This window comes from Anabrus simplex, chromosome 2 (assembly GCF_040414725.1).
Source record: "Anabrus simplex isolate iqAnaSimp1 chromosome 2, ASM4041472v1, whole genome shotgun sequence".
Taxonomy (NCBI): Eukaryota; Metazoa; Arthropoda; class Insecta; order Orthoptera; family Tettigoniidae; genus Anabrus; species Anabrus simplex.
In genome coordinates, this window is record NC_090266.1 from 934,843,596 (window position 1) to 934,870,028 (window position 26,433).

Consider the following 26,433-nt stretch of genomic DNA (forward strand, 5'->3'; position numbering starts at 1 on the left):
ATCCCTATTATGTAATAATCATTAGGATACACCTGAGTGGTGCTGTAATGTAGCATTTAGTACTTAGTATCTACCTTGCTTTACTGTCGTGTTGTTCTAGTGTGGGATACAGAATTTGTTTTTTATTCACAGAATATATTATTTTATTACTTTATATTAGTATTTTCATAACATTTCATACATCCGTGAAGAATGTTAAACAATAGGTGAAGAATGCAGATGCAGGGAGTGCAGGTGTGAAGGGGCATTAAGGAGTTTGAGAGAAGAGATAAAGAGTTTTGGAGAGATAATTAGAGTTCTAACGTAGGACAGGAATGAAGGTAGATCTCCTGAAACAACATAGTACGACTGGTAGACAAGAAGGGTAACGAAGGGAAGAAGTTGTTGAAGTCAGGTGAGCTAACGCTCTAAAAGGGAGGAGAATGAAGGCTATGGGTTCTCATCACGGAGTGAGTTCAGGATATTTATTAGTGAGGAATCCGTATGAGTCACTGCAGGTAGAACTTCAGACGGAAATTGAATAATGGGGAAGTGTTACAGAGCAGGGGTAATGTAAGAGGAAGGGGGAAAGATAGGAAATGTAAATGTAAAGTATAGTATAGGAAGAGGGAGGTGCAAAGGGGTCATGAGAGGGGGAAGAGGGAGAAAAATGTGGTGGGTAGAGTTGAGACTCCGATCATGGGGAACTTCATTGTTAAGAACACGCGGGAAATTTGGTGGAGAAAGGAGAACCATAGAGTGTTATCGAGGAATTAGGTTGAGGCAGGTAATGAGGAAAGTAGAAAGGAAGGAAGACGGTAAGGGGAGAGAGGTAGTTTTTCACGTTGGTACCAAAAACGTAAGGCAAGCAGGAATAGGCACCACAATAGTTAGGAATGTGTGTGGTCTGGTTATGACAGCGCGGGAGTAGTTTAAGGGAGCGAAGATTGTTATCAGTGGTATTGGAGGAGTACTAACTGAGTCTGATCGGAGATTTAAATGGGACTATGAAGTGGGCATGTGGGAAACTGGGAGAGAGATTTGTAGATACTAATAAGTGGATAGGTGAGTCATCAGTAGTCAGACGGCCTTCTCTTAATCCCCAGTGGTACGTACAAGTAAAGAGGTTGGATAAGGATTATAGGGAGGTATATTCTGGGAAACGTGATGGGTTAGTGAGCGGTGATGAGAGTACCGAAAGATGGAAGTCAAATAAGGACGATATCAAGTATTTGGTGTTAAACTGTAGAGATACTGTAAGAAAAAGAATAGACTTCAGTAATATAATATATATATATATATATATATATATATATATATATATATATATCACCAGATATTGCAACATGAATTGAATTATGGCTAAGAAGTGATATTATAGATTTTCTCTCGGAACTGGAGTGTTTATCGTGGAGACAGGATAGATGTGATGTTAGGAAAGTATTCATACTGGTGAAAGAAGAAGTTGTAAGCTATAAAGGAAATTAAGAGTAGGCCTACGAAACGACCACTGCGCAGCAGGAGGCCTGCAGATTATGAGGTGTTGTGTGGTCAGCACGACAAATCCTTTCGGCCGTTATTCTTGGCTTCCTAGCCCGGGGCCGCCATCTCACCATCAGATAGCTCCTCAATTTTAATCACGTACGCTGATTGGACCTCGAACCAGCCCTCAGATCCAGGTGAAAATTCTGACCTGTCCGGGAATTGAACCCGGGGCCGTGAGACCGGCAATAAAACAACTACCTACACTACAATAATTCTATGTTTAGACATACCCTAATTACAATATAAGTAAACCGGGACTAAGGCCAACCTCGCGGAAAGCTACCATTCTATTTCATAGAAAACGATGGTTGACACACTTTTATTTCTTGAGTATCTATTTGTATAGGCTATATTATTTTTCATTCCTATTAACTGAATATTTGTTTCTAGTTATTATCAGTATAATAAGTAATTTAAGCAAGCAATTGTAATAAACTCAGCTTCGGATGTTGCTCCCCAAGAAGTTCCATGGTTATTTTACATGCTAACGTTGACATTCATTATAATATTATTTTCAGGACATGATTGCGTATTGATTCATACAAAGACAATATGTAAGAAAATCTGAAGGAAATTGTGAATTCTATAAGACGACTAAATATACCGTAAATACATATGAGCAATTCAACTATACATAGCACTAATTAACACAAGTTTCGTCTATATTGTCAAAGCCAATTGGCTCAGTTTACACAATCCCCTTAACTTAACGTTAATTGTCATGACGAAAACAATTCTATACTTGCATTTAGTTGAGAGCACTATCATTTCGAACATCACTCCAATGTTTTTTATCTGTACCAGATATCATTTCCAAAGTCTGAAGACGAGTAACTTCATATTTTAAATGGCCGTTGTAAATATATATTGCACTTCTTATTGTTCATGAAATGAATAAAGAATATTTTATTCCTAAGGAGTCATATACGCATTGTAGTCACTAAGAAAGAAGCTTAAGTCAAAATATTTTTGAAAAAATGCTTTTTGGTTCTTAGTTTCTAATATTTTATGTAGTTCCAGAGCAGGGTGTAGTCGTTTTCAGACAGGCCTTATAGCGCGTTGTTTTACCGTTGTTTTAAAACTAGGTTCAGTGTTCTCATACCTGAAAGATAAAGTGCATATTTGGCTGCCATTTTCCTTTTTGTTCCTGTTCTTTGCACGATGCCTACCGTATCCTGCACATTGATTGTACCTTTCACACTCACCCATAGTTCCTACACCTGCCTCCCTCAGCCATTCTTTTACCTCTTCAAAGAAATGTGGAATAATTTAGAAATATCAACAAAAAATAGATTATTGTATGATTGTTGTTGTTTGAGTCATCAGTCCATAGACTGGTTTGATGCAGCTCTCCAAGCAACCCTATCCTGTGCTAACCTTTTCATTTCTACGTAACTATTGCATCCTATATCTGCTCTAATCTGCTTGTCATATTCATACCTTGGTCTACCCCTACCGTTCTTACCACCTACACTCCCTTCAAAAACCAACTGAACAAGTCCTGGGTGTCTTAAGAAGTGTCCTATCATTCTATCTCTTCTTCTCGTCAAATTTAGCCAAATCGATCTCCTCTCACCAATTCGATTCAGTATCTCTTCATTCGTGATTCGATCTATCCATCTCACCTTCAGCATTCTTCTGTAACACCACGTTTAAAAAGCTTCTATTCTCTTTCTTTCTGAGCTAGTTATCGTCCATGTTTCACTTCCATACAATGCCACGCTCCACACGAAAGTCTCATCTTTCTAATTCCGATATCAATGTTTGAAGTGAGCAAATTTCTTTTCTTAAGAAAGCTCTTCCTTGCTTGTGCTAGTCTGCATTTTATGTCCTCCTTACTTCTGCCATCGTTAGTTATTTTACTACCCAAGTAACAATATTCATCTACTTCCTTAAGACTTCATATCCTAATCTAATATTTCCTACATCACCTGCCTTCGTTCGACTACAATCCATTACTTTTGTTTTGGACTTATTTATTTCCATCTTGTACTCCTTACCCTAGACTTCATCCATACCATTCAGCATATTGTACCTTTCACACTCACCCATAGTTCCTACACCTGCCTCCCTCAGCCATTCTTTTACCTCTTCAAAGAAATGTGGAATAATTTGGAAATATCAACAAAAAATAGCCTATTGTATGATTGTTGTTGTTTGAGTCATCAGTCCATAGACTGGTTTGATGCAGCTCTCCAAGCAACCCTATCCTGTGCTAACCTTTTCATTTCTACGTAACTATTGCATCCTACATCTGCTCTCGAGATCTTCTGCAGTCTCAGATAAAATAACAATATCATCGGCAAATCTCAAGGTTTTGATTTTCTCTCCTTGGACTGTGATCCCCTTTCCAAATTTCTCTTTGATTTCCTTTACTGCCTGTTCTATGTAAACATTGAAAAGGAGAGGGGACAAACTGCAGCCTTGCCACACTTCTTTCTGGATTGCTGCTTCTTTTTCAAAGCCCTCGATTCTTATCACTGCAGATTGATTTGTATACAGATTGTAGATAATTCTTCGTTCTCGGTATCTGATCCCTATCACCTTCAGAATCATAAATAGCTTGGTCCATTCAACATTATCGAATGCTTTTCTAGATCTACGAGTGCCATGTACGTGGGCTTGTCCTTCTTGATTCGATCCTCTAAGATCAGACGTAAAGTCAGGATTGCTTCACGTGTTCCTACAACTCAGCTTCAACTTGTTTTTACAATCTTCTGTAAATAATGCGTGTTAAAATTTTGCAGGCATGAGATACTAAACTGATGGTGCGGTAGATTTCACACCGGTCAGCACCGGCTTTCTTGGGAATAGGTATAACAACATTCTGCCGAAAATCGGATGGGACTTCTTCTGTCTCATACATCTTGCACACTAAATGAAATAACCTTGTCGTGCTGGTTTCTCTTTGTATGATTAGAAGTATATATTCCAGAGGAAGGAAATATTAAATATTACAGAAAGATCTTACGACAAAGATGCAAGCAGGATACTAACTGATAAAATAACTACACTACAACTGTTCTACTTAGACCAGTGGCGGCTCCTGCTGAATTATGTTGGTGGTTCTGCTCCGTGACGCCCAGTCATTGCAATAAGTGTAATAGACACATCTAAGTTCTTATTACACACGGGAAGTGCCAACTGACCTCGCGTGCATCCGTCCTCTAACTCCGCGGAAACGCTTTGCTCCGTGTCCTCTCCGCGTGAAGTTCCCGAAAAAGTACAGCAAAAATACAGGTAGGCGTACATCTCAATTTGTAAGACACCGATTTTGGGGGACATCGACGATATAAATAACTGACTTTTACCAAAAACAACAATTAAAAAGTTACAAAAAATAAAGCCTTTCTTCCGCTTATCAAAAATGTTTTGATCTAGTATCGACACACTCATATTTACAGAGATTCCGAGAGCTGCATACATCTTTGCGAGTCGGCTTTCTTAATGGAGTAGGAACATCTTCTGAGGGTACTAACATTCCTGTTTTCATTTTCATGACTACCTAACTCGGTAGAATTCACTACCACTACGAAGAAACATTTTCATGATTACTTGTAGGCCTAAGAACTCGCTCATTCGCTTCGTACGAGAGAGAATGTTTTCGTTCGTAGAATTATGCTTAAGTCCTGGCCAATTACACAAAAGGTAGATAAATATATATATACCCCAATCATAACGTACCGTACTTTGAAGACTTGACATAAACAGTCATAATCTTTTGTCACGCATTTCTCTTGTATTTATGCTATTTTGGCTGTCTTTCTACTGAACAGAAGCATCACAGCTATACTGTAGTATCTGAGAATGTTGACATGTAAGAATTTGGAATCATATCAATATCCACTTAGTTTTAAAAGTTTTCTATTCACACTGAAATGAAATGGCGTATGGCTTTTAGTGCCGGGAGATCCCAGGACGGGTTCGGCTCGCCAGGTGCAGGTATTTTGATTTGACGTCCGTAGGCGACCTGCGCGTCATGATGAGGATGAAATGATGATGAAGACAACACATACACCCAGCCCCCGTGCCAGGGAAATTAACCAATGACGGTTAAAATTCCCGACCCTGCCGGGAATCGAACCCGGGATCCCTGTGACCAAAGGCCAGCACGCTAACCATTTAGCCATGGAGCCGGACTCTATTCACACTGATGTGTACAGACGAGGGAGCCTTTTGCGAAACAGCTGGGTTTTCAACATGCTCGCTCGCTGCAGCGATTCTCTCACAGACGTTGGCGCTGGTCCCACCTCTAATGGATTGTTTACGAACTCTATGGTCTGAGTGACACACACGCAAATAGGCCAGCCGTTCTGCAAGGCGTGCAGTTCATACATACCCTTATGGGAAACTCTTAGCCACCTATCGGAAGAAAGCTGTAGTTAAGCGTGCTCTCCTGATGTTCTGTCGTTCACAGTTCTAAACAGGGTTGCCAGATCACCAGTATATGTATGGGTATCGATTTCTGGCTCGATGTCAACACTCAGTATCTGCTCAGTATGAAGGTTGGGATCGCTAATCGCTGTACAGTACCTATATTATATATTTCATTCTGGTGGTTCTGCATCTCTGCAGATCGTATTATGGAGCCGCGCCTGACTTAGACTGATCAGATACGTTCCAGAAGTCATAAACAATCCGAAGAGAGGCTCATTTCCTTTTGTGCTCCTGTAATGAACTATCATTTGTGTTGTTGATACTGTTTGAACTGTATGACATGGCCTTTTCTAATATAGACTATTCTTCCGTATGTTTTAGACAAGGCACTGGAAAATATCTTCCCTCAGATATTGATACAAGTCTATGCACCCACATAGCCTACGGATTTGCTGTTCTAGATGGCAGTACGCTGACAATCAAACCTCATGACTCTTGGGCTGACCTGGACAATGGTAAAGTATCATTTATATATATCTTTCTGGTTTGTTTAAATTGTTTGGCTAATCACTACAGTGTTGAGAAATCATTGATATTTAATCGCTTAAAATTGTGGACCTGATCCTGTTATCCTTTATTGTAAATGACAGTCATTATTCCGTATATCTATCTCTCTAAATTTTCATCAGAAACTGTGCGTTGAGTATAATTAGTGAAACAAAGTATGGAAAAGTTTCCTATAAGAATTCAGTTAGATCATTCTTCATGAAGTATGACTAACCTAAACTAAGTCTACGTGTACAGGCAATTTATTATAGGGAACGATCAGTGGCTTATGTTCTAGAAGTCAGTAAGAGTCCGAAGAGATGCTCATTACTTTCTGTGCTTCTGTAATGACCTATAATTTGTGTTGCTGATAGTGTTTAAACTATATGAAGCAACATGATTCATACAACATGGTACTGGATGTGAACCGTCTTCTACAAGATAAAAGTTTGGATAGTTCTAATATCTAGGTGTTAATATAATGAAAGATCTTCATTGGGGTAATCACATAAATGGGATTGTAAATAAAGGGTACAGATCTCTGCACATGGTTATGAGGGTGTTTAGGGGTTGTAGTAAGGATGTAAAGGAGTGGGCATGTAAGTATCTGGTAAGGCCCCAACTAGAGTATGATTCCAGTGTATGGGACCCTCACCAGGATTACCTGATTCAAGAACTGGAAAAAATTCAAAGAAAAGCAGCTCGATTTGTTCTGGGTGATTTCCGACAAAAGCGTAGCGTTACAAAAATGTTGCAATATTTGGGCTGAGAAGAATTGTGGTGTGGTATGTTCCGAGCTGTCAGCGGAGAGATGGCGTAGAATGACATTAGTAGACGAATAAGATTGAGTGGCGTCTTTAAAAGTAGGAAAGATCACAATATGAAAATAAAGTTGGAATTCAAGAGGACAAATTGGGGCAAATATTCATTTATAGGAAAGGGAGTTAGGGATTGGAATAACTTACCAAGGGAGCCACCTGGGAGACTGCCCTAAATGCAGATCAGTAGTGATTGGACTTTGCGGGGTCTATGTCAGATACCCTGCAGCATGTGTCTGCTTACCACTACTGTACTACACAGGGAAGACCATTCGCAGCGGAGTCAGGATGATCGCTAATTGATCCATAAAGAATGGAACAATGTAAGTTAATCGTCTAAGGTTAGTTCAGATTCGTTTCACAGACTGATTCCCGTTAAATGAGGATCTGGATAGGTAAAGGAATTTGCAACAATTCCACGAATATCGCAAAAATATATTATTTCAGTAGTGGCTTTTTGTTGCTATGGATAGTCGTAATGTTCTATGGCGGCACAGAGTTTAAAAGATCTTCGCTGGATGCACTTAATTACATTTCGTAATCCTTTCCAATACTTACTAATTCGTCTCCATGTTTTATTCATAGGATATGTTTCACGAATATACCGTAGTTTCTTGTTGTATTATTGGGTTATCCCACAGTTTTTAGCGCGTTTCCTCCACTGTTAACAAAACAAATTTTGTACGTTAACAATCTTAACTAATTTTTCAAGATTTTGCTCTACCATTTCTACGTAGAAGTACAGTAGATTGGCTTGGAGGTGAAAAAGTCATCCACGTGACTTTTGAAATTTACTGAAATCACCAAATGATCTCCTTTTCAAATAATTCTGAAGAGATTGAAATAACTAGATGTCGAATGGTTCAGAATGTGGTGAAACTGGAAGATGTGATAAAGCAACCCTTACTAAATTTCAGTTCCTTCGGGGGAAGTAAGGTACGATAGAACTGACTGGACTGTTCTTATTTTGTCTTTATTTCTTCATTATTTAGCTATTCTCGCAGTTATCTGGGGTCAACACGAACACGTATTAAGCCCAGGTTTACGGCCAGATGCCCTTCCTGACGTCAACGCCCACTTCTGTATATTTCTGTTGTGGTTGGCAGCGTGATGTGTTGTATGTAAATGAAGAGTGTATTAAGACGATCACAATCACACACAGCCCCCAAGATGAAGGAGTTAACCAAACAGGTTAAAATCCCTCGCCTGCCCGATAATCGAACCCAAGTCCATACGAATTGAAGGCCATTAAGCTGAAAGAAGGAGAAAAGTTAAAACTTAAATAAATCTGCCATGGATAAATCCCTATAGAAGTGTGTTAATAACTTGTTTGACTGAATAACAATTTAAAACGTCTCCATCACTGCCATCTGCCACAACACTATGGTGAGGTGGAAGGGATGGGGAAAGTGTATCCGAATTCTAACTCTGTTTCATTTCTGTTTTCAGAATTCTATCAGAAGGTGACAGATCTGAAGAGGAGGGGTACTAAGGTGCTAATAGCTATTGGTGGCTGGAATGACTCGCTGGGTGACAAGTACAGCAGACTTGTTAACAGTCCATCGGCACGTGCAAATTTTGTCAGACATGTGGTAGACTTTATAAAGAAGCATAACTTTGATGGATTGGACCTAGACTGGGAATATCCTAAGTGCTGGCAAGTGGATTGTAATAAGGGACCTGATTCTGACAAAGAAGGATTTGCATCATTAGTGCGTGAGCTTAGTGCAGCATTCAAGCCCAACAATTTGCTACTATCATCTGCTGTCTCGCCTAGCAAAGTGGTCATTGATTCTGGTAAGTTACATCTTTTTTCTGCGTAACATTTTTTTTTTAAATACATGTAGTTATTGAACTGTCAGACTTTCTATACCCGAAGTAATGACTGGAATCGAGTGAATATACCGTATAAAACAGAAGTAAATACTATTTAAATTTCCTGATTGATATTATATTACTTGAAATAAGAAAGACATAATCAGTCGTAAAGTGGAAGTGGTAGTTGTACTAGAGCTTCGTAGACTTGATACAGACAGAAGTTTAAAGATTTCTGGTTTGATGAAGGGTAGTTCGAGTTCAGTAAAAGTTATTCCAGTGAGGCTCAACTTGCAGGATTCCAGCAAGATATAACATATGGAGGTCAAATGGACTGCATCGCTATTGACCTATCCAGAGCTATAGATACGGAAGGGCATGGGAGACAATTGACCAAATGAAACGGAAATGGCGTATGGCTTTTAGTGCCGGCAGTGTCCGAGGACAAGTTCGGTTTGCCAGGTACAGGTCTTTTGAATTGACGCCCGTAGGTGAACTGCGTGTCGTGATGAGGATGAAATGATGATAAAGACGACACATACACCCAGCCCCCGTGCCAGCGGAATTAACCAATTATGGTTAAATTTCGCGACCCTTTTGGGAATCGAACCAGGGGCCCCTGTGACCAAAGGCCAGCATGGTAACCATTTAGCCATGACAACTGACAAAATTGAGGTCTTTTGGACTAGACAAAAGAGTGGACAAATGTCTAAAGAAAAATAGAACTCATATAATTGATGTTGGTGATGCATTATTTGATCTTGTAAAGATTAAGAGGGAGTTCCGCAAGGTAGCATTATTGGACTTCGTGTTTCCTTATTTATATTAAAAAGGTATGAATAAAGAACTGGAGTCATAGAAAAGCCATTTTATAGATGACTAGCGAATGTACCCGTGCTTCGCTACGGTATTCTACATTGTATTCGAATATAGAAGTAAATAGTGTACATGCAGTAAATAAGATTGTTTTAAAATTGCATGTCTCTTAGCGTTATCCGTGAAAGAGCATGGGGAGGTCCCCGTACGTTGTTTCCAATGTAAAGTGTTTGTTACGGATTTGTGATATAACGGCAGGCTCACTTGCCTACTGCCATTCACAATCGAGTTGGGAGGTTTACATTATAATTGCAGGCCCCATTGCCTACTACGCGGACAGAATCGATTTGGGGAGTTTTCGTTAAAATGGCAGCCCCCCTTTCCTACTTCCAGACAGATTACAGTTGAGGAGTTTCTATTATAATGGCAGGCAATTACCCTACTATCACTCGAAATTGAGTTGTACAGTTATTATTATAATGCCAGGCCCATTTTCCTACTGCCAGTCAGCTTACTGCCAGTCACACCAAGTTGGTGAGTTTCCATCAAAATAGCAGGCCACTATGCCTAATGCCAGTCACATTTTAGATGAGGACATTTCTTTATAATGGCGGGCACCCTTGCCTACTGCTAAACACAATCGGGTAGGGGAGTTTTAAACAAAACTGCATGCTCACTTGCCTTCTGCAAGTCAAATCGAGAAGTGAACTATTCATTACAATTGTAGGCCTTCCTTACTAATGACAGTTACACAGGAGTTGGAGAAGGAACCCTTTCCTACTGACAGTCAAAGTCGGTGTGGGGAGTACTGATTACAATAGCAGACCCACCCTTTCTCGATCGCTACAAATCGACATCAGTGAATATATATCGATCGACATACGAAAGTATATGCGTGTTTACAATATTGAAGACATTCATTTACGGATTAACTGCTACTAAACGTACGTCATATGGACAAAGGATTATACCATAAGACACGCCGGATTTAGTGGCCTAAATGGCTGGTCCTATGATATGTAATCTATTCTTGGGTCAGATTGAGTTAGAAACGTGGAACAGGGTAAAGGTTTTGTAAGATTATCTCACATTACATTACTTTTCGGATAATTATGTGACAGCTACATACATAGCATTTGGCTCACATATGGCTACTGGGTGGGCCAATTTTCGTGAAGAGTTTGATGATTCTGTATTTGATATAAGTAACTGAAAGTATGAATTATGCATGTGAAAATTCCAAATTGACTTAACATCTATTAATAGAGAAAAATCAAACGTAAAAGGGATACAGATACGGCAAAAGTCATAAGACCAAGGTTGTAGATCATTCCAAATGGAACGGAGAACAGATTAACTGCTACTAAACGTACGTCACATCGACAAAAGATTATACCATAAGACACGCCGGATTTAGTGGCCTAAATGGCTGGTCCTATGATATGTAATCTATTCTTGGGTCAGATTGAGTTAGAAACGTGGAACAGGGTAAAGGTTTTGTAAGATTATCTCACATTACATTACTTTTCGGATAATTATGTGACAGCTACATACATAGCATTTGGCTCACATATGGCTACTGGGTGGGCCAATTTTCGTGAAGAGTTTGATGTTTCTGTATTTGATGTAAGTAATTGAAACTATGAATTATGCATGTGAAAATTCCAAATTGACTTAACATCGATTAATGGAGAAAAATCAAACGTAAAAGGGATACAGATACGGCAAAAGTCATAAGTCCAAGGTTGTAGATAATTCCAAATTGAACGGAGATTGTGCAATCCGTTATGTGATAGGAATTTCCGAAGGTCTGCACCATCATTAAAATTGCCTGCATATTTCGATATTCTTCGCGGATAAAAAGTGAAAAATTTAATGATCTTGGATGTTTTCCGTTCGTTACAGGCTAAAACGTATAATTTTGTCAAATTTCAATTATCTTCTTTTTCTTTTGGCAGATTATGCCGCAATCTGGATTTTGGGCGAGGCGGGTAAAAATTAGGACTTTCAGGAAACTAAACCAAAAATTATGGAGATGGTCATTATTACCCCTTAAACGGAAAGCTGTAAGAAAATTTCGCCAAAATAGTCAGTGTAGAGGCACACAGTCGTTACGACTTGATTTATATAGACAAGGAATCTGCTCCATGTAAAACACCTTTTGGGCTATGTCCACTGGACTTAACCTGCAAAAGTGACCATTCATGATATCTCCCTTATTAATCCTCCTGACGAAAAAATGCACACGAAGAAAAGGTTTAGAGGTGGAATTCCATCACGTTCGGTCGATTTCCAGTCAGGTTGGTCTTGTTCTGTATATATTGTGGAAGAGTAAAATCACCATTTCTGTTCCCGATAAACTGCCAGTCCATTCCGGAACATGAAATGTTATTTACGTTTAAAACCTACCTTTGGACAGGTGGATGCTAAAAAATATAAATTTTGGTTCGAATGTCTTCAGTAGTTTTCAAGTTGTAAGGAATACGCTTTACACGCACCCGCTCGTGAGTTAAGTCTCCCTTTTTTTTTTTGCTAGGGGCTTTACGTCGCTCCCTTATTAACCCTCGTATCGAAATGATGCACATGGGAAAAAAGGTTTAGAAATTAATTTCTACCAAGGTAGGTATATTTCCATTAAGTTTGGTTGTGTATATTTTGTGGAAGTGCAAAATCACTGTTTCGGTTTCGTATAAACCCCCAGTCAGTTCAGGGATTTAGAAACAATATTTGCCCTAAAACCTATCAAGGACAGGTGTATTCTAAATATGAATCTTGGTGGAAATACATCCAGTAGTTTCTAGCACTCGCGTACATACGGCGTAATCAAGGAAGAAAGTAATACAGTTAAGAAAGTCGAAAGTAATAGAAAATGGATTATAAGTGAGGACAGCCGGATAACGACAAATATGTAAATGCCAAGTGGATGTATTGGAAAATCAAATGCCCCTCAATAAATTATGCTAGTGTGAGTTATGGATATAATAAAGCGGTAACAGAGGAGAAATTTAGGTCCAGTGATTCTTAGGTAAACAAATAATAAGAAGGTGACTAATGGTGTTATTACTTAATCTATTCGAGGGCGGTTATAACCTCCAACGATATTCCACCAGTATCCCGCAGATAAGCCGATTGACGCCTCTATTGCCTTCTACCCAAGGAACAACCACGAATTTAAAAGCATGATGAGGAAAATGGCAATACGTTACTTCCCTGCTGGCATGCAGTCAGAGACGTTGCCATGGTAACCTGTAGGTTCGTTGTCGGTCTGTCGGTCACTCACTGCAGAGCATGGTACCAGCAGAAAATTGTAAATTTCTCCGTCATGTGAAGAGTAAGGTGAATTATGAACAAAACGAAAGTTGTTTATAATGAAGAGACGTTTCACGTACGGTAAACGAAGTTTACAGAAAATCAATAGTATTAGAGAAAATGGAGGAAAACCATTCTGGTTTTCCTGTAAACCCCCCGTCTATTCAGAGATTTTAAAATGATATGTATATCGAATCCTTCCAAGGGTTGAGTATACTCTAAATATGAAGCCTGGTTGGGATCTATCCAGCCGTTTCGACGTGATGGTGGAAAAACCATTCTGGTTTTCCTATATATCCCCCGTCTATTCGAAGATTTTAAAATGATATGCATATCAAAACCTTCCCCGGGATGAGTATACTCTAAATATGAAGTTTGGTTGAGATCTATCCAGCCGTTTCGACGTGATGGTGGAAAAACCATTCTGGTTTTCCTATAAACCCCCCGTTTATTCAAAGATTTTAAAATGATATGCATATCGAAACCTTCCCCGGGATGAGTATACTCTAAATATGAAGTTTGGTTGAGATCTATCTAGCCGTTTCGACGTGATGGCGGAACAGACAAACAAACAGACAAGCAGACAGACAGACAAACAGACACGAAAAGTAAAAACCAACGATTCGGTCTTGAGTTGACCTAAAACGGATAAATATCTGAAAAATTGGCAAAACAAAAGAAATTACAGACAGCGGACCCCCTACAATTTTATTTATATAGATTCCACCGGACGATTTGGCTAAGAGTTTTGAGTCACGTTGTTGTGAGCTTGCATTCGGGAAATGAGAGGTTCGATCTCTATTGTCAGCAGCCTTGATTGTGGAATGTCCACGGTTTCCCAGTATTACACCAGGGATGTATACCTTATTTAAGGTCACGGTCACTTCCGTGTCATTCCTAACCCTGTTCTATCCCGTCGTTGACGTAAGTTTTGTTAGTATCGGTTCGACGTTCCGAGCTGTCAGTGGAGAAATGATGTAGAATTATATTAGTACACGAATACGTTTGAGTGGTGTTTTTAAAAGTAGGAAAGATCACAAAATGGAGATAAATTTAGAATTCAAGAGGACAAATTGGGACAAATATCCGTTTATAGGAAGAGGAGTTAGGGACTGGGATAATTTACCAAGGGAGATGTTGAAGAAATTTCCAAATTATTTGCAAAGTAAACAACAGATAAGTAAACTGCCACCTGGGCGACTGCCCAAAATGCAGATTAGTGGTGACTGAGTGAGATATCAAAAGCTGATAATGTTGTAGTGTATAGAGAAATAAATGTTACAAGATTGTGAACAACTCCAAAACTGCCCCGACTATATTGTGAGATGGACAGCAGACGGGGTGACGGTAAATGGGGTGAAAAGTCAGGTTGTAAGTTTCGCCAAAAGGGAAAGTCCTGTCAGTGTTAATTACTATATTGAGGGACTGAAAGTACCTCATGGAGATCATACCTAGGTGTTTAGTATAAGGAAAGATCATCATTGGGGTAACCACATTAGCGAGGTTCAGGGCCGGCTTTTCAGGTGAAGTAGGTGAGGTGCCACTTCACCACTTATTTTTACCATAATGAATTACTTAAATTTATTTTTCTTATGACATTTGTTCGTTTTACGGAAAGAAAATGTTTTATTGTACGGCGTTTGGAGCACCTCATCACCTGATGAGAACCAGGGGAACTCACGAAAGCGCCGACTGTCGGCCACAGTACGGCGCGTGAGACTGAGTGAAGACGAGAGATTCCGCAGCTGCCTCTACCTCCCAAGTGCTCCCTCCTAGCGCTTGGCCTTGGCGGTTGCCATGACAACCGTGATGTGCTTAGTGAAGTTGTCGGAAGAACGGAATGTTTCGTCTTCCCTGCGTCATCCTGTGTGAAGTACGAGTAGTTACGCATCGTAGTTCATTCGTAGTGTTGTGCTGTTTAATTTAAATATGTATCCTATTTATGACATAGTGGGCATTTTATTATAAACACCATTTTCACGTTGGAGAAACGAAGATCAGAATGAAGTTCTACGTTTTGATCGCCCTACTGAATCACTGCAAATTTGTGCCACAAAAGAAGTGAAACATTCCGGTAAATCTTATAATCTTAGTTTCAAACGATCGTGGTTTAAGGAATCTCCATGGTTGTGCTCCTCTCCAGCTCTACAAAAGTTGTTTTGTTGGGCCTGCTTGCCTTTTATCAATAAAAATAACGTTTGGAATAAAGAAGGATTTTCAGCTCTTTTGAACATAACACGTTCTTTACATAAGCACTCAGACTCTGCAGAACATAAAATATGGCAGCTAGATTTCAAGACATTGGAAACAAACCAAAATACGATCTCTGATGTCCTGAAGGAAAATGCCAGACTGTATATTGTAATTGTACAGTTCAGTGAAAATGTACATTTAAAGAGGCTTTTCCTTCAGTTGGTAATTGATGCAGTGCTCTATTTAAGTAAGCAAGAACTAGCTTTTCGTGGTCATGACGAAACATTAAATTCAATAAATCGTGGTCACGTGCTGGACCCTCCGCCAGTCACAGGTACAAGGTACGAGGTACGATTACAAAACAACCAAAAAGAACACGTAGTTCCTAAATCTTGTCCTCCTCTGTAGTGTAGTGGTTAGTGTGATTAGCTGCCACCCCGGAGGCCCGGGTTCGATTCCCGGCTCTGCCACGAAATTTGAAAAGTGGTACGAGGGCTGGACCGGGGTCCACTCAGCCTCGGGAGATCAACTGAGTAGAGGTGGGCTCGATTCCCACCTCAGCCATCCTGGAAGTGGTTTTCCGTGGTTTCCCACTTCTCCTCCAGGCTAATGCCGGGATGGTACCTAAATTAAGGCCACGGCTGCTTCCTTCCCTCTTCCTTGTCTATCCCTTCCAATCTTCCCATCCCCCATCAAGGCCCCTGTTCAGCATAGCAGGTGAGGCCACCTGGGCGAGGTACTGGTCATCCTCCCCAGTTGTATCCCCCGACCCAGAGCCTGAAGCTCCAGGACACTGTCCTTGAGGCGGTAGAGGTGGAATCCCTCGCTGAGTCCGAGGGAAAAACCAACCCTGGAGGGTAAGCAGATTAAAAAGAAAGAAGGAAGTTCCTAAATCTGTCGCTCGAAACCGAACGGGTAATAGCTCATCACCACACTTTACAGCCACGAGCCGCCACTGGCGAGGTTGTTAAGAAAATTGACATACCCATCATTACGGTGATGAGGATATTTAGGGCTTTTAGGAAGGATGCAGACGAGAGGACGGGTGAGTCACTGGTAAAAACCAAATTAGTTCCAGTGTATGAAACCCTCACAAAAATTACTTATTTGAGAACCGGAAAAGATACAAGAGAAAGCAGCACGATTTGTCTGGGTGATTTCCGACAAAAGAGTAGCGTTACGAAAATTTTGCGAACTTTGGGCTGGGAGGCGAGCTGCTCGACTAAGTGGTATGTTCTGAGCTGTGAGTGTAGATAAGGCATGGAATGGCATTTATTGATGAATAACCTTGAATGGAGATTTTAAATGTAAGAAATATTATAATTTGAAGATTAAAGTTGGAATTTAAAAGAACAAATTTGGACGAATATTTGTTTACAGGAAGAGGAATTAGGTACTAGGATAATTGAGGCAGTCCGTTCCAAAACTCGTCTTATCCATCAAAATGATGTTTCAGGAAATGAACAAACGTATAATTTTTCTAATATAATTCTCACTTATTTAATTGTATTACTATGCGTTCAAGTCTAAAGTCAGAGGCCCGTCTTAATGAGGAATTATGAATATAATTAATAGAACGTGAGTAAATTAAATTTATATTTTGGATCAGACGAGTTTTGGACCATGCAATAAGAAAATCAAGTATTTTACCTTGCACAACGTATTTAAAATATTGTTAATGTAACGTTTTAATAAAGCACACCTTTCTCCTATCAATATAAAGACACTCATTAAGAAATGAAACACTCCAGTGGATTTATCACATTTACATCCTATCGACACTAAGTACTTCGAGAATACTCTTTCTCTATAGGCCATACTGCACTCACGATAGAACCAAATTTTAAAATAAAACATAACTTTGCTGTTTTTAATCACGCTAATAATAAATTACACTCTAAAATCTGATGACTCCTGCTGAGATGCATCACAAAGAACTTCCGTTTCAACAAGATTGTTTACGTCGACGTCGAGACGGATGAAAGTTGCGAGATAACCTTCAAGCTCGTCGAGTTTACTAATAATGTAAATATTTGTAATAATAATAATGTTATTGATTCTACGCCCCACTAACTACTTTTACGATTTTCTGAAACACCGAGGTGCAGAAATATTGTCCCGCAGGAGTGCTTTAACGTGGCGGTAAATCTACCTATACGAAGCTGACGTATTTGAACACCTTCAAATATCACCTGACTAAGCTGAGCTCAGAAGGCCATTGCTCTACTGCCTGAGCTACTCACCCCTAACCCTTTGTGCCTGTGGGCTTGTGTATCGAGCCTTCTGTTGAGAAACTTGATTTGTAGGAGGGAAGAAAGATATATCATTAACTAACGAAGACAAAATTAAAATACTTCAAGTAGAGACAATAAAATTGTCCCCAGCGAAGTATTAACGAGGCTGCACTGCATTTTGAAGGTGGCACCCCCCCCCCCCCCTCTCTCTCTCTCTCTTTTCTCCTTAGTTTTACACATGATTCCGAAACCACTCTTCGTTCTTCTCCCTTTACCTTCCACACAGGAGTAATATTCTCCGCCATCCTAATACACTGTATTCAGAGCACAAAACTACATGAACTATTATCGGCACACTTTATCTGGATGCATTTACACCCTAGTGCTGAATCGGTCGACCTCAGCAATCTTCGAGATTCGTACTGGCAACCTTTGAAACACAAACTATGAATCGTTTAAGCATCGTTGTGCGACATCTGGCGTACACCTTACGTACTAGTACTGTTGTTGTTTACACAGCAAAGCCAAACTATAGAATTCATGCTAGGAACAAGATTCGTATCGATAAATGTTATATAATGTGTATGTGACACAATTGTTGGCTTAGATGATAACGGTTTAGAAACTTCATATCGATCGATCATATCCTCGATTCAATTCAGATTTCATTTTCATTCAGTTGGCAGCACTTCCGGAACCGGGACAGCTCCCTCCTTACTCCTTACCGCCGTAAACAAATGCACCAAGATAAAGTGTGCCGTAAGGCGGAAACACACTGCTGTCACTTCACGTGAACTATCTCTGAGCTGAGTCAGCGTGGAGGGGAGTTTGATGATGCCACTGCATGCGGCGTGAAGACAGGAAACACACTGCTGTCACTTCACGTGAACTATCTCTGAGCTGAGGCAGCGTGGAGAGGAGCTTGATGATGTCACTGCATGCGGCGTGAAGACAGGAAACACACTGTCCTCACGTTCACAGATCACAGTATACTTCGACCGACGGCAAGCTACGATAGTACATTCAGTTCATCGGATTCTGATGATCTTTTCTTTGCCTGTGATTTCTGTTGCCATGAGTACTGTCTGTCGCAAACGACTGTGGGTACATTAAAATAATTTGCGGTGAATACCACCATTTAGTAAGGGAGCTAAATGGGCATCCAGAAAAATTTCAGATGTACGGTACTTCAGGCTGAAATAAAAAATGAATTCAACTACTTACATCATCTCATCAAGGATGAAATTGTTGGCAGAAGTACGCTCTGCGTTTGCAACTTATTCGGAGTAGTCCAACATAAGCTTTTCAGATATGAGCAAATTTCAAAATTACTTCAACTCGCTTGAAGGCTCTGTGCCACTTCAATTACCAACAGTTCGTCATGGAAGAATAAATTGAACAAAGAAGAAATGAACTTTGCGGTAGTGACTGGATGATACAATAAATATTTATTCACCGATCCATAATTCTTTTTCTTTTTCGCTATTTGTTTTACGTCGCACCGACACAGATAGGTCTTGTAGCAACGATGGGACAGGTAAGGCCTAGGAGTGGGAAGGAAGCGGCCGTGGCTTTAGTTAAGGTACAGCCCCAGCATTTGCCTGGTGTGAAAATGGGAAAACCACGGAAAACCATCTTCAGGGCTGCCGAGAGTGGGATTCGAACTCACTATCTCCCGGATGCAAGTTCACAGCTGCGCGACTCTAACCGCACGGCCAACTCGCCCGGCGATCTCTAATTCAACAGGATAATTTGAGTTTGTAATTTGTGTAGGATTTAATTTATTATTATGTACGGCTCCGTAGCTAAATGGTTAGCGTGCTGGTCGTTGGTCACAGGAGTCCCGGGTTCGATTCCGGACAGGGTCGGGAATTTTAACCATCATTGGTTAATTTCTTTGGCACGGGGGCTGGGTGTATGTGCCTTCATCATAATTTCATCCTCATCACGACGCGCAATTCGCCTACGGGCGTCAAATCAAAAGACCTGCACCTGGCGAGTCGAACTGTTCTCGGACACTTTAAAGCCATACGTCATTTAATTTATTATTATTATTATTATTATTATTATTATTATTATTATTATTATTATTATTATTATTATTATTGGGATAGTAATCATAACTACAATTGTGGACCGTTTTCAACAAATGAATGCCTCTTAAAACTAGTAAATTCCTTTCCTATTTTGTTCCATGCCTCATGCCACATTTGCTGATTTCTATAGTTAATCGAACATATGTCATACAGATTCTCATGCACACGCACCAATTCAATTAACATTTCTTCCATATCGCTAAAAGAAACGGCTTCTATTCACACTTCACGTCGCCAGAGATATGCAAGAGCAGAAAATTGTGCTCCGCGTGAAGAGCGCTGTCACCAGATTCTACGTCACAATAACGTCAGTCGTCGTCAACAGCCGTGACATGAGTGCAGTGTGATCACTCTACATTTCATATAGTGCGAAAAGGCATAGCACATCTTTCTTGACAGGTTCGATTGCGTCACGATACGCGCGAACTCACGTGAAGTGACAGCAGTGTGTTTCCGCCTTAATACTAACATAGTTCAAGAACAACTGACATAATGCGCGGGTAAATTGTAGCGTGATGTCACATGCTGAAATTATCATTTTGTAACATTGGTGAGAGATTTCTATAGGAAAAGGCAAGTTTTGGCGCAAACTTTTGTGATAGAACAACTCTAACCAAGGAGGCAATACTACGTCTAATTCTTTTTTCATTGGAAAAGACGAGTTTTCAAACGGACTGCCTCAATTTACCAAGGGAAATGTTCGATAAATTTTCAGCTTCTTTGAAATCTAGCAAGAAGACATTAGTAAACAACTGATAGGGAATCTGCCACCTGGGTGACAGGCCTAAAAGCAGATCAGTAGTCATTGATTGATTGATTGATTGATTGATTGATTGATTGATTGATTGATTGATTGATTGATTTCTGATTGATTGATTGATTGATTGATTGATTGATTGATTGATTGATTGATTGATTGATTGATTGATTGATTGATTGATTGATTGATTGATTGATTGATTGATTGATTGATTGATTGATTGATTGATTGATTGATTGATTGATTGATTGGAATCCTACTATCTCTCTTACCTTTAACCCTCCAAGTGACAAGTGCTTTGCTCTAAATGCCAGGCCATTTACTGAGGCATTGCCCACACATGTTACAACGTGTTAAATCACTCTTAGAAAGAAAAAAGTTTGACATGCAGTGCACCGTTTTACTCAGAAAACCGTATTTTACATGCTTGTGTACGTACTAGACAATTCACTTACATATTCGATGAGTACCAGACAATCAAAATGTTCAAAAACTGTCGACATTTTTGTTATTCAGATTTTCATATAAACCACTAACGAAAAATTACTTATTTAAAAATAATACTATATACAAAACATGCAGAATTGATTTTATGTTTCAAAAATATGTAGTTCATTCAGTGTAAATACAGGAAGAGAAGCACAAGAGAACTAAAATTCCGAGCTACAAACACACAGTGGATTATACTGCTCTGAAGATCTGGGCTACCACTCATCTTAGTAACACACAAAACATATTTACGTTTCTTTAAATCTTATCTATGTGTATGTGAAGTTGAGACGTCTGGTTTGGGATAAAAATTCCTTGATGATTTCAATGAAGTTGTAGTAGCGCCACTTGCGAAGTTTCTGAAGAAAGGCTTTTCAACTGGCATTAATGCCAAACAAACGTTCTTGTGTCTGCGATGAACGGCAATATAACTTTATCCTCTTTAGCGCAGAAAACGTTCTTTCTGCAGGTGCTGAGGTCATTGGTATTGTCACAATTCATGTTGCCGATTTTAGTACTTCACTGATCACTTGCTTTAGTCTGTTTTCATATACGGCGAAAAGAATTTCATTAACTGATTTTTCATGAAATCGAATACTTAGTAAAATTTCACTATTTATTTTTACAAGAACACTATGTTGGTCAGTGTGCAGAGCATGTTGTTTATCTAGCTATAAATCTATTCTTGTTTTACCGAAGTTCGCGAAGTTCATGCTGTTGCAAATGTGAGCCTTCAATTTATCATATTTTTGAACTGCCGTGCGAAAAGGGTTCATGTCCGAAAACCCTTCCTTTGACCATACATTAACTTCACGACTAAATAACATGGCCAGCAATATAGTTTGGATAGCTCAGAACTGCCGGACAACCAATTCCATCTATCATATATATATTGTAGGTGATATGATATGACGTGTATAGTTACGCTGGGTTACCTTCGTTTCGGCACACAATTGCAGTTCAGGTAGGCATTGTCTTTTTCATAATTTGAGCTTTGTCACGGTATGGACAAAGATAGCTGAAAGGAATTTTTAACAAACTCTCTTCTATGCAGTCATTGACATTTAAAGCTCCAGCGGGAGTTTATCCTATCATCTTCTCACAAAACCAAAGCTGGCTCAGATAAAACAAGGCACTATAAGTAAAATTATACAATCCTTCCACATACAGACACTCAAACAAACCAAAAATCTAAAATACTACAACTACAAAAGATATTCAGACCCATGCGCGCGATAAAGTATATTTATTGTAGGCTACTTGTTGCTTTAAACGTTTGAAACTATGAAAGAAACCGCTAGTTGTAGCGACAACTGGCTCGCGTTTAGTGCTAAGCCTGCACTGAAAGAGTTGGTGGTGCAATGTGATGGGGAGAGGGGCGTAAGGCTGCCGCTCTCCGGTCACGGTTTCTACAGCTTTGCCCACTAACCATCATTTCTTTCGATAAAGAAGAATGCGCAAGAATGTTACGATTGTTTGAATGCTCTGTTGAAACTGTAATAAAGTGTTATTTAATTTTTAATGTAATTTTCTTGGGCTACCGCTGGTAGCCCCGGTAGCCCGTATAATACGCCCCTGTACACACAGTTCCGTCGGCCGTCGAGCTCTACTCGGAGTCATCGCTGGAGAGGTTCCTTTTCCTGCCAGGCCTCACAAGTCTACAGATATGATGCAATTTATTGTAGCGAGTGATCGAAATTCAGCATTCGAACCCTCGGTATCAAGATTGGGAAAGTCAAATATCCACTGCAAGCTTGATAAAGCAGAGAGATGTTTAGTTTATCACTTAGGAGGATACGTTCTAAAATATTAGGTACACTAAATTTATTCATTGCGAACCCTGTACCCAGTTTATCCCCAAGTGATGCAATTCTTACGGAAATAAAGGATAACGGCTCCAGCAGGAACATTCGGTTTGTAACACTTCCTAAGTGTTTCTGAAATGCTTCACAGCAACTGAGACTACAGGGAGAAATTGGGAATAATAGCTGGCTTTCTATCTGCCCTGCGCTTGAAATAGTCATTTCTGATTAGTGAGGTATGGCTAATAAAATACTTTAAATTTTGCCTTCAGTTTCATACTCGATATGAACGCGTCTGTGAATGATGTTGTACAGAAGGTCTTTCGGGATCTCTGGTGACGAGTATGAAGGCCGTTGGTACCGCTGTTATTAACTCGAGCACGTCAAAACAGAGAGTGATGATTCATGTGAGTACTGAGAACGTGTGTGTAGAGTTTCGTAACAGCTGTAACGATGCCGCAGTGGATTGACCCTTACTGGGAAGGCTATATAAGATCCCTTTCCGATGCTAAATATAGCTACTCTGCAATCCAAGGAATGTGCAAGAACGGTATCAGTGCTGTATTGAATTTAAAAAAAGGCAAAGGCCGACTGGGCTTAATTCCAGAGGGAAAAAGCAGGCAAATCCACGACCAGCCACCAGCCGTACACCAGAGGTGGTGAGGAAAGAGAAGGCCTTTGTCTCAAGTGGTTACCCTGTCCATCCAGCCACACCTTTCGTTCGACTCGTGTGTTCTTAGAGAGAATGGAAACTGGAATCCGCGCAATTCCTCTTACTTACATTCCGTTGAAGGCAACCGATAGGTTACCCATGGACTTCTGTGCATTTGGGCTCCTAACAAAGGGCCTTAGGTAATAGACGTCCACGCAATATCAATGCCCTCTGGAAAGCCTGTCAGGAGGCTGTCTGCTGCAATGGAACATCACTGATGAAAGTTGTACCGATATATTTCATGTTATAGAAATTCCTTCGCAAATTCTGGATAAACGTACGAATATACTGGCGAAAGTGCGCGAACTTAACTCAAAAAATGCTCCACTTTTCTCCATCTTGACTCCCCTATAACATACCTCCTGGTAGAGTCTACCTTTCAACAACGGTCACTACCATTCTTATTCTATAATTCGTTGACGAAAACTGTAGCAGCTATCGTTAGCTGTATTAGCTGAGCATCATTGACAAGAAGCAATTTAGGTACCCAAAAGGACTGTGCCAATGTTTTCCTAGTGTATAAATTGCTAGAGTTGCAGTGTCTGGAAACGCCTAGAATAGACACCAGAATGCATGAATTGGGTCACAACAATTGATGTGATAGTGTTATCAAGCGTGTGTGGAGCCTAAGACAATCAAAACAGTGATCGAAGGTCATTGAATACAAGGTGTGCCTCGTAGATGCGTTAGACAACATTACAAGCGCTTGAAGAGTTCTATAGTTGCCGTATTTTGGGTCACCATGAGGCCGGGTGGTCGTATTGTGTATATGCCAGGAATATCGGATATTTTTATGTCACAGAACACGATGTTGGAACCAATGGGCAAGTGGGAATACTAACTCACGTCGTGTAAAGATTCTGTACGATCAAAACAGTCCACTCTTTGGGAGGATTGTCGAATTGTGCGCCTTGCATTACCTAAACCCATGATATACGCGTCTGCAATCACAACACAGTTATTGGACTCTATACTACGCCTCGCATCTGTCTCGACGACTGGCATGAGCCAGTCTACGCGTTCACAGTCCCATACGTTAGCTGCCAATAACACCGGTGGAGAAACGATTGCGTCTGAAGTGGTGTCGTAACCGGATATTATGAACTAATAACGGGTGGCGTCACATCATCTTCAACAATGAATCTCGGTTCTACATTACCGGTACCATGATAACCATGATAGGAGAAGGAACACCTTGCCCATTTTGTGGAGAGATACACAGGCATTATCCCTGGCATCAAGGTACGGTTCATATCACCTTTATTAGTGATTCGAGGGACCTTGATGGAATAGCCGTACGTCAGAGACATCATGCCTCCGTATGTGATACCATTCAAGACAGTACTGTGGTAGAGTATTCCAATAAGATAGCTCTCGTTCACTCACGGCTTGTGTGTCTATGGAATGCCTGTGTCATGTTGATGCATTCCGCGGCCAAATTCGCACCCCAATCTGTCCCCAATAGAACATGTGTGGGATCGGCTCGGACGTTAACTCCAACCCAATCTACAAGATATCGAGAACAAGTGACTACATTTGTGGACCGACTTTCCTCAGGAGGGGATACACGGCTTCTTTAATATGATACTGTAATCCTTGTATACACTCACATTACCTTGAAACGTGTACAGTTTCGATTCACTTCCACCACTTCTTGTAGGTGCTAAACATTTTCTTGTGAACGAGAATGTTTGCTGGAATACATGTACAGTCACTCGAAAAGGAATGAGTGTATTGTACTGAATAAGTTCCATGCAGCTACAACCCTATCAAAAGCCCTGACCTATCTAAGGCACTTGATAGGGTAGATCATGGGAGATTACTGGCATAAGTGAGTACAATTGGACTAGACAAAAGAAAATAGAACTCGGAGAATAAGAATAGGTGAAGCATTATCTGATCCTGTAATCATTAAGAGGGAATTCCTCAAGGCAGTAATATTGGACCTTTATGTTTTCTTTTATATATAAATGATATGAGAAAAGAACTGGGATCAGAGATAATGCATTTTGCGAATGATGTTATACTGTATAGAGTAATAAATAAGTTACAAGATGGTGAGCAACTGTAAAAATACATCGACAATATTCTGAGATGGCCAGCAGGCAATGGTGTGATTATAAACGGGGTTAAAAGTCAGGTTGTGAGTTTCATTAATAGGAAAAGTCCTCTCAGTTTTAATTACTGTGTTGATGGCGTGAGAGTTCCTTATGGGGATCACAATAAGTACGTACGTGTTAACATAAGGAAAGATTTTAACTGTGGTAGTCACATGAACGGGATTGTAAATAGAGGGTACAAATCCCCGCACATGCTTATGAGTGTATTTAGGGGTTGTTGTAAGTATGTAAAAGAGAGGGCATATAAGCCTCTGGAAGGACACCAACTAGAGTATGGTTCCAGTGTATGGGACCCTCACCAGGATTACTTTGTTCGAGAACTGGCAAAATCCAAATAAAAGCAGCTAGATTCTTCTTGGCAATTTCCAATAAAAGAATAGCGTTAAGAAAATGTTGCAATGTTTGTGCTGGGAAGACTTGAGAGAAAGGAGACGAGCTGCTCGACTAAGTGGTATGTTCCGAGCTGTCAGAGAAGAGATGGCCTGGAATGACATTTGTAGACGAATAATTTTGAGTGGGGTTTTAAATGAAGAAAACATCTCAATATGAAGTTAAAGGTGGAATTCAAGAGGACAAATTGGGGCAAATATTGGTTTATAGGAAGAGGAGTTCGGGATTGGAGTAATTTACCGAGGGAGATGTTCAATAAATTTCCAAATTCTTTGCAATAATTCAAGAAAATTCTAGGTACACAACAGATAGGGAATCTACCACCAGAGTGACTGCCCTAGATGCAATCAGTGGTGATTGATGATTGATTACTTTCTCAGAAGCAATCGAACCTAATGTTTGTTGTGAGTATCCATAGGATTTCTATCTTCA

General features: G+C 40.0%; 1 protein-coding gene across 1 annotated transcript in view; it reads left to right on the forward strand.

Annotated features, from left to right (window-relative positions):
* The window catches only part of Cht10 (Chitinase 10), a 356,983-nt gene that overhangs the window by 312,726 nt on the left and 17,824 nt on the right, over positions 1-26,433 (forward strand). The window contains exons 36-37 of the mRNA XM_068226063.1: positions 6,283-6,416; positions 8,715-9,062. Of these exons, the coding sequence (XP_068082164.1) occupies positions 6,283-6,416; positions 8,715-9,062 (482 nt within the window). The remainder of the gene's footprint in view (positions 1-6,282; positions 6,417-8,714; positions 9,063-26,433) is intronic.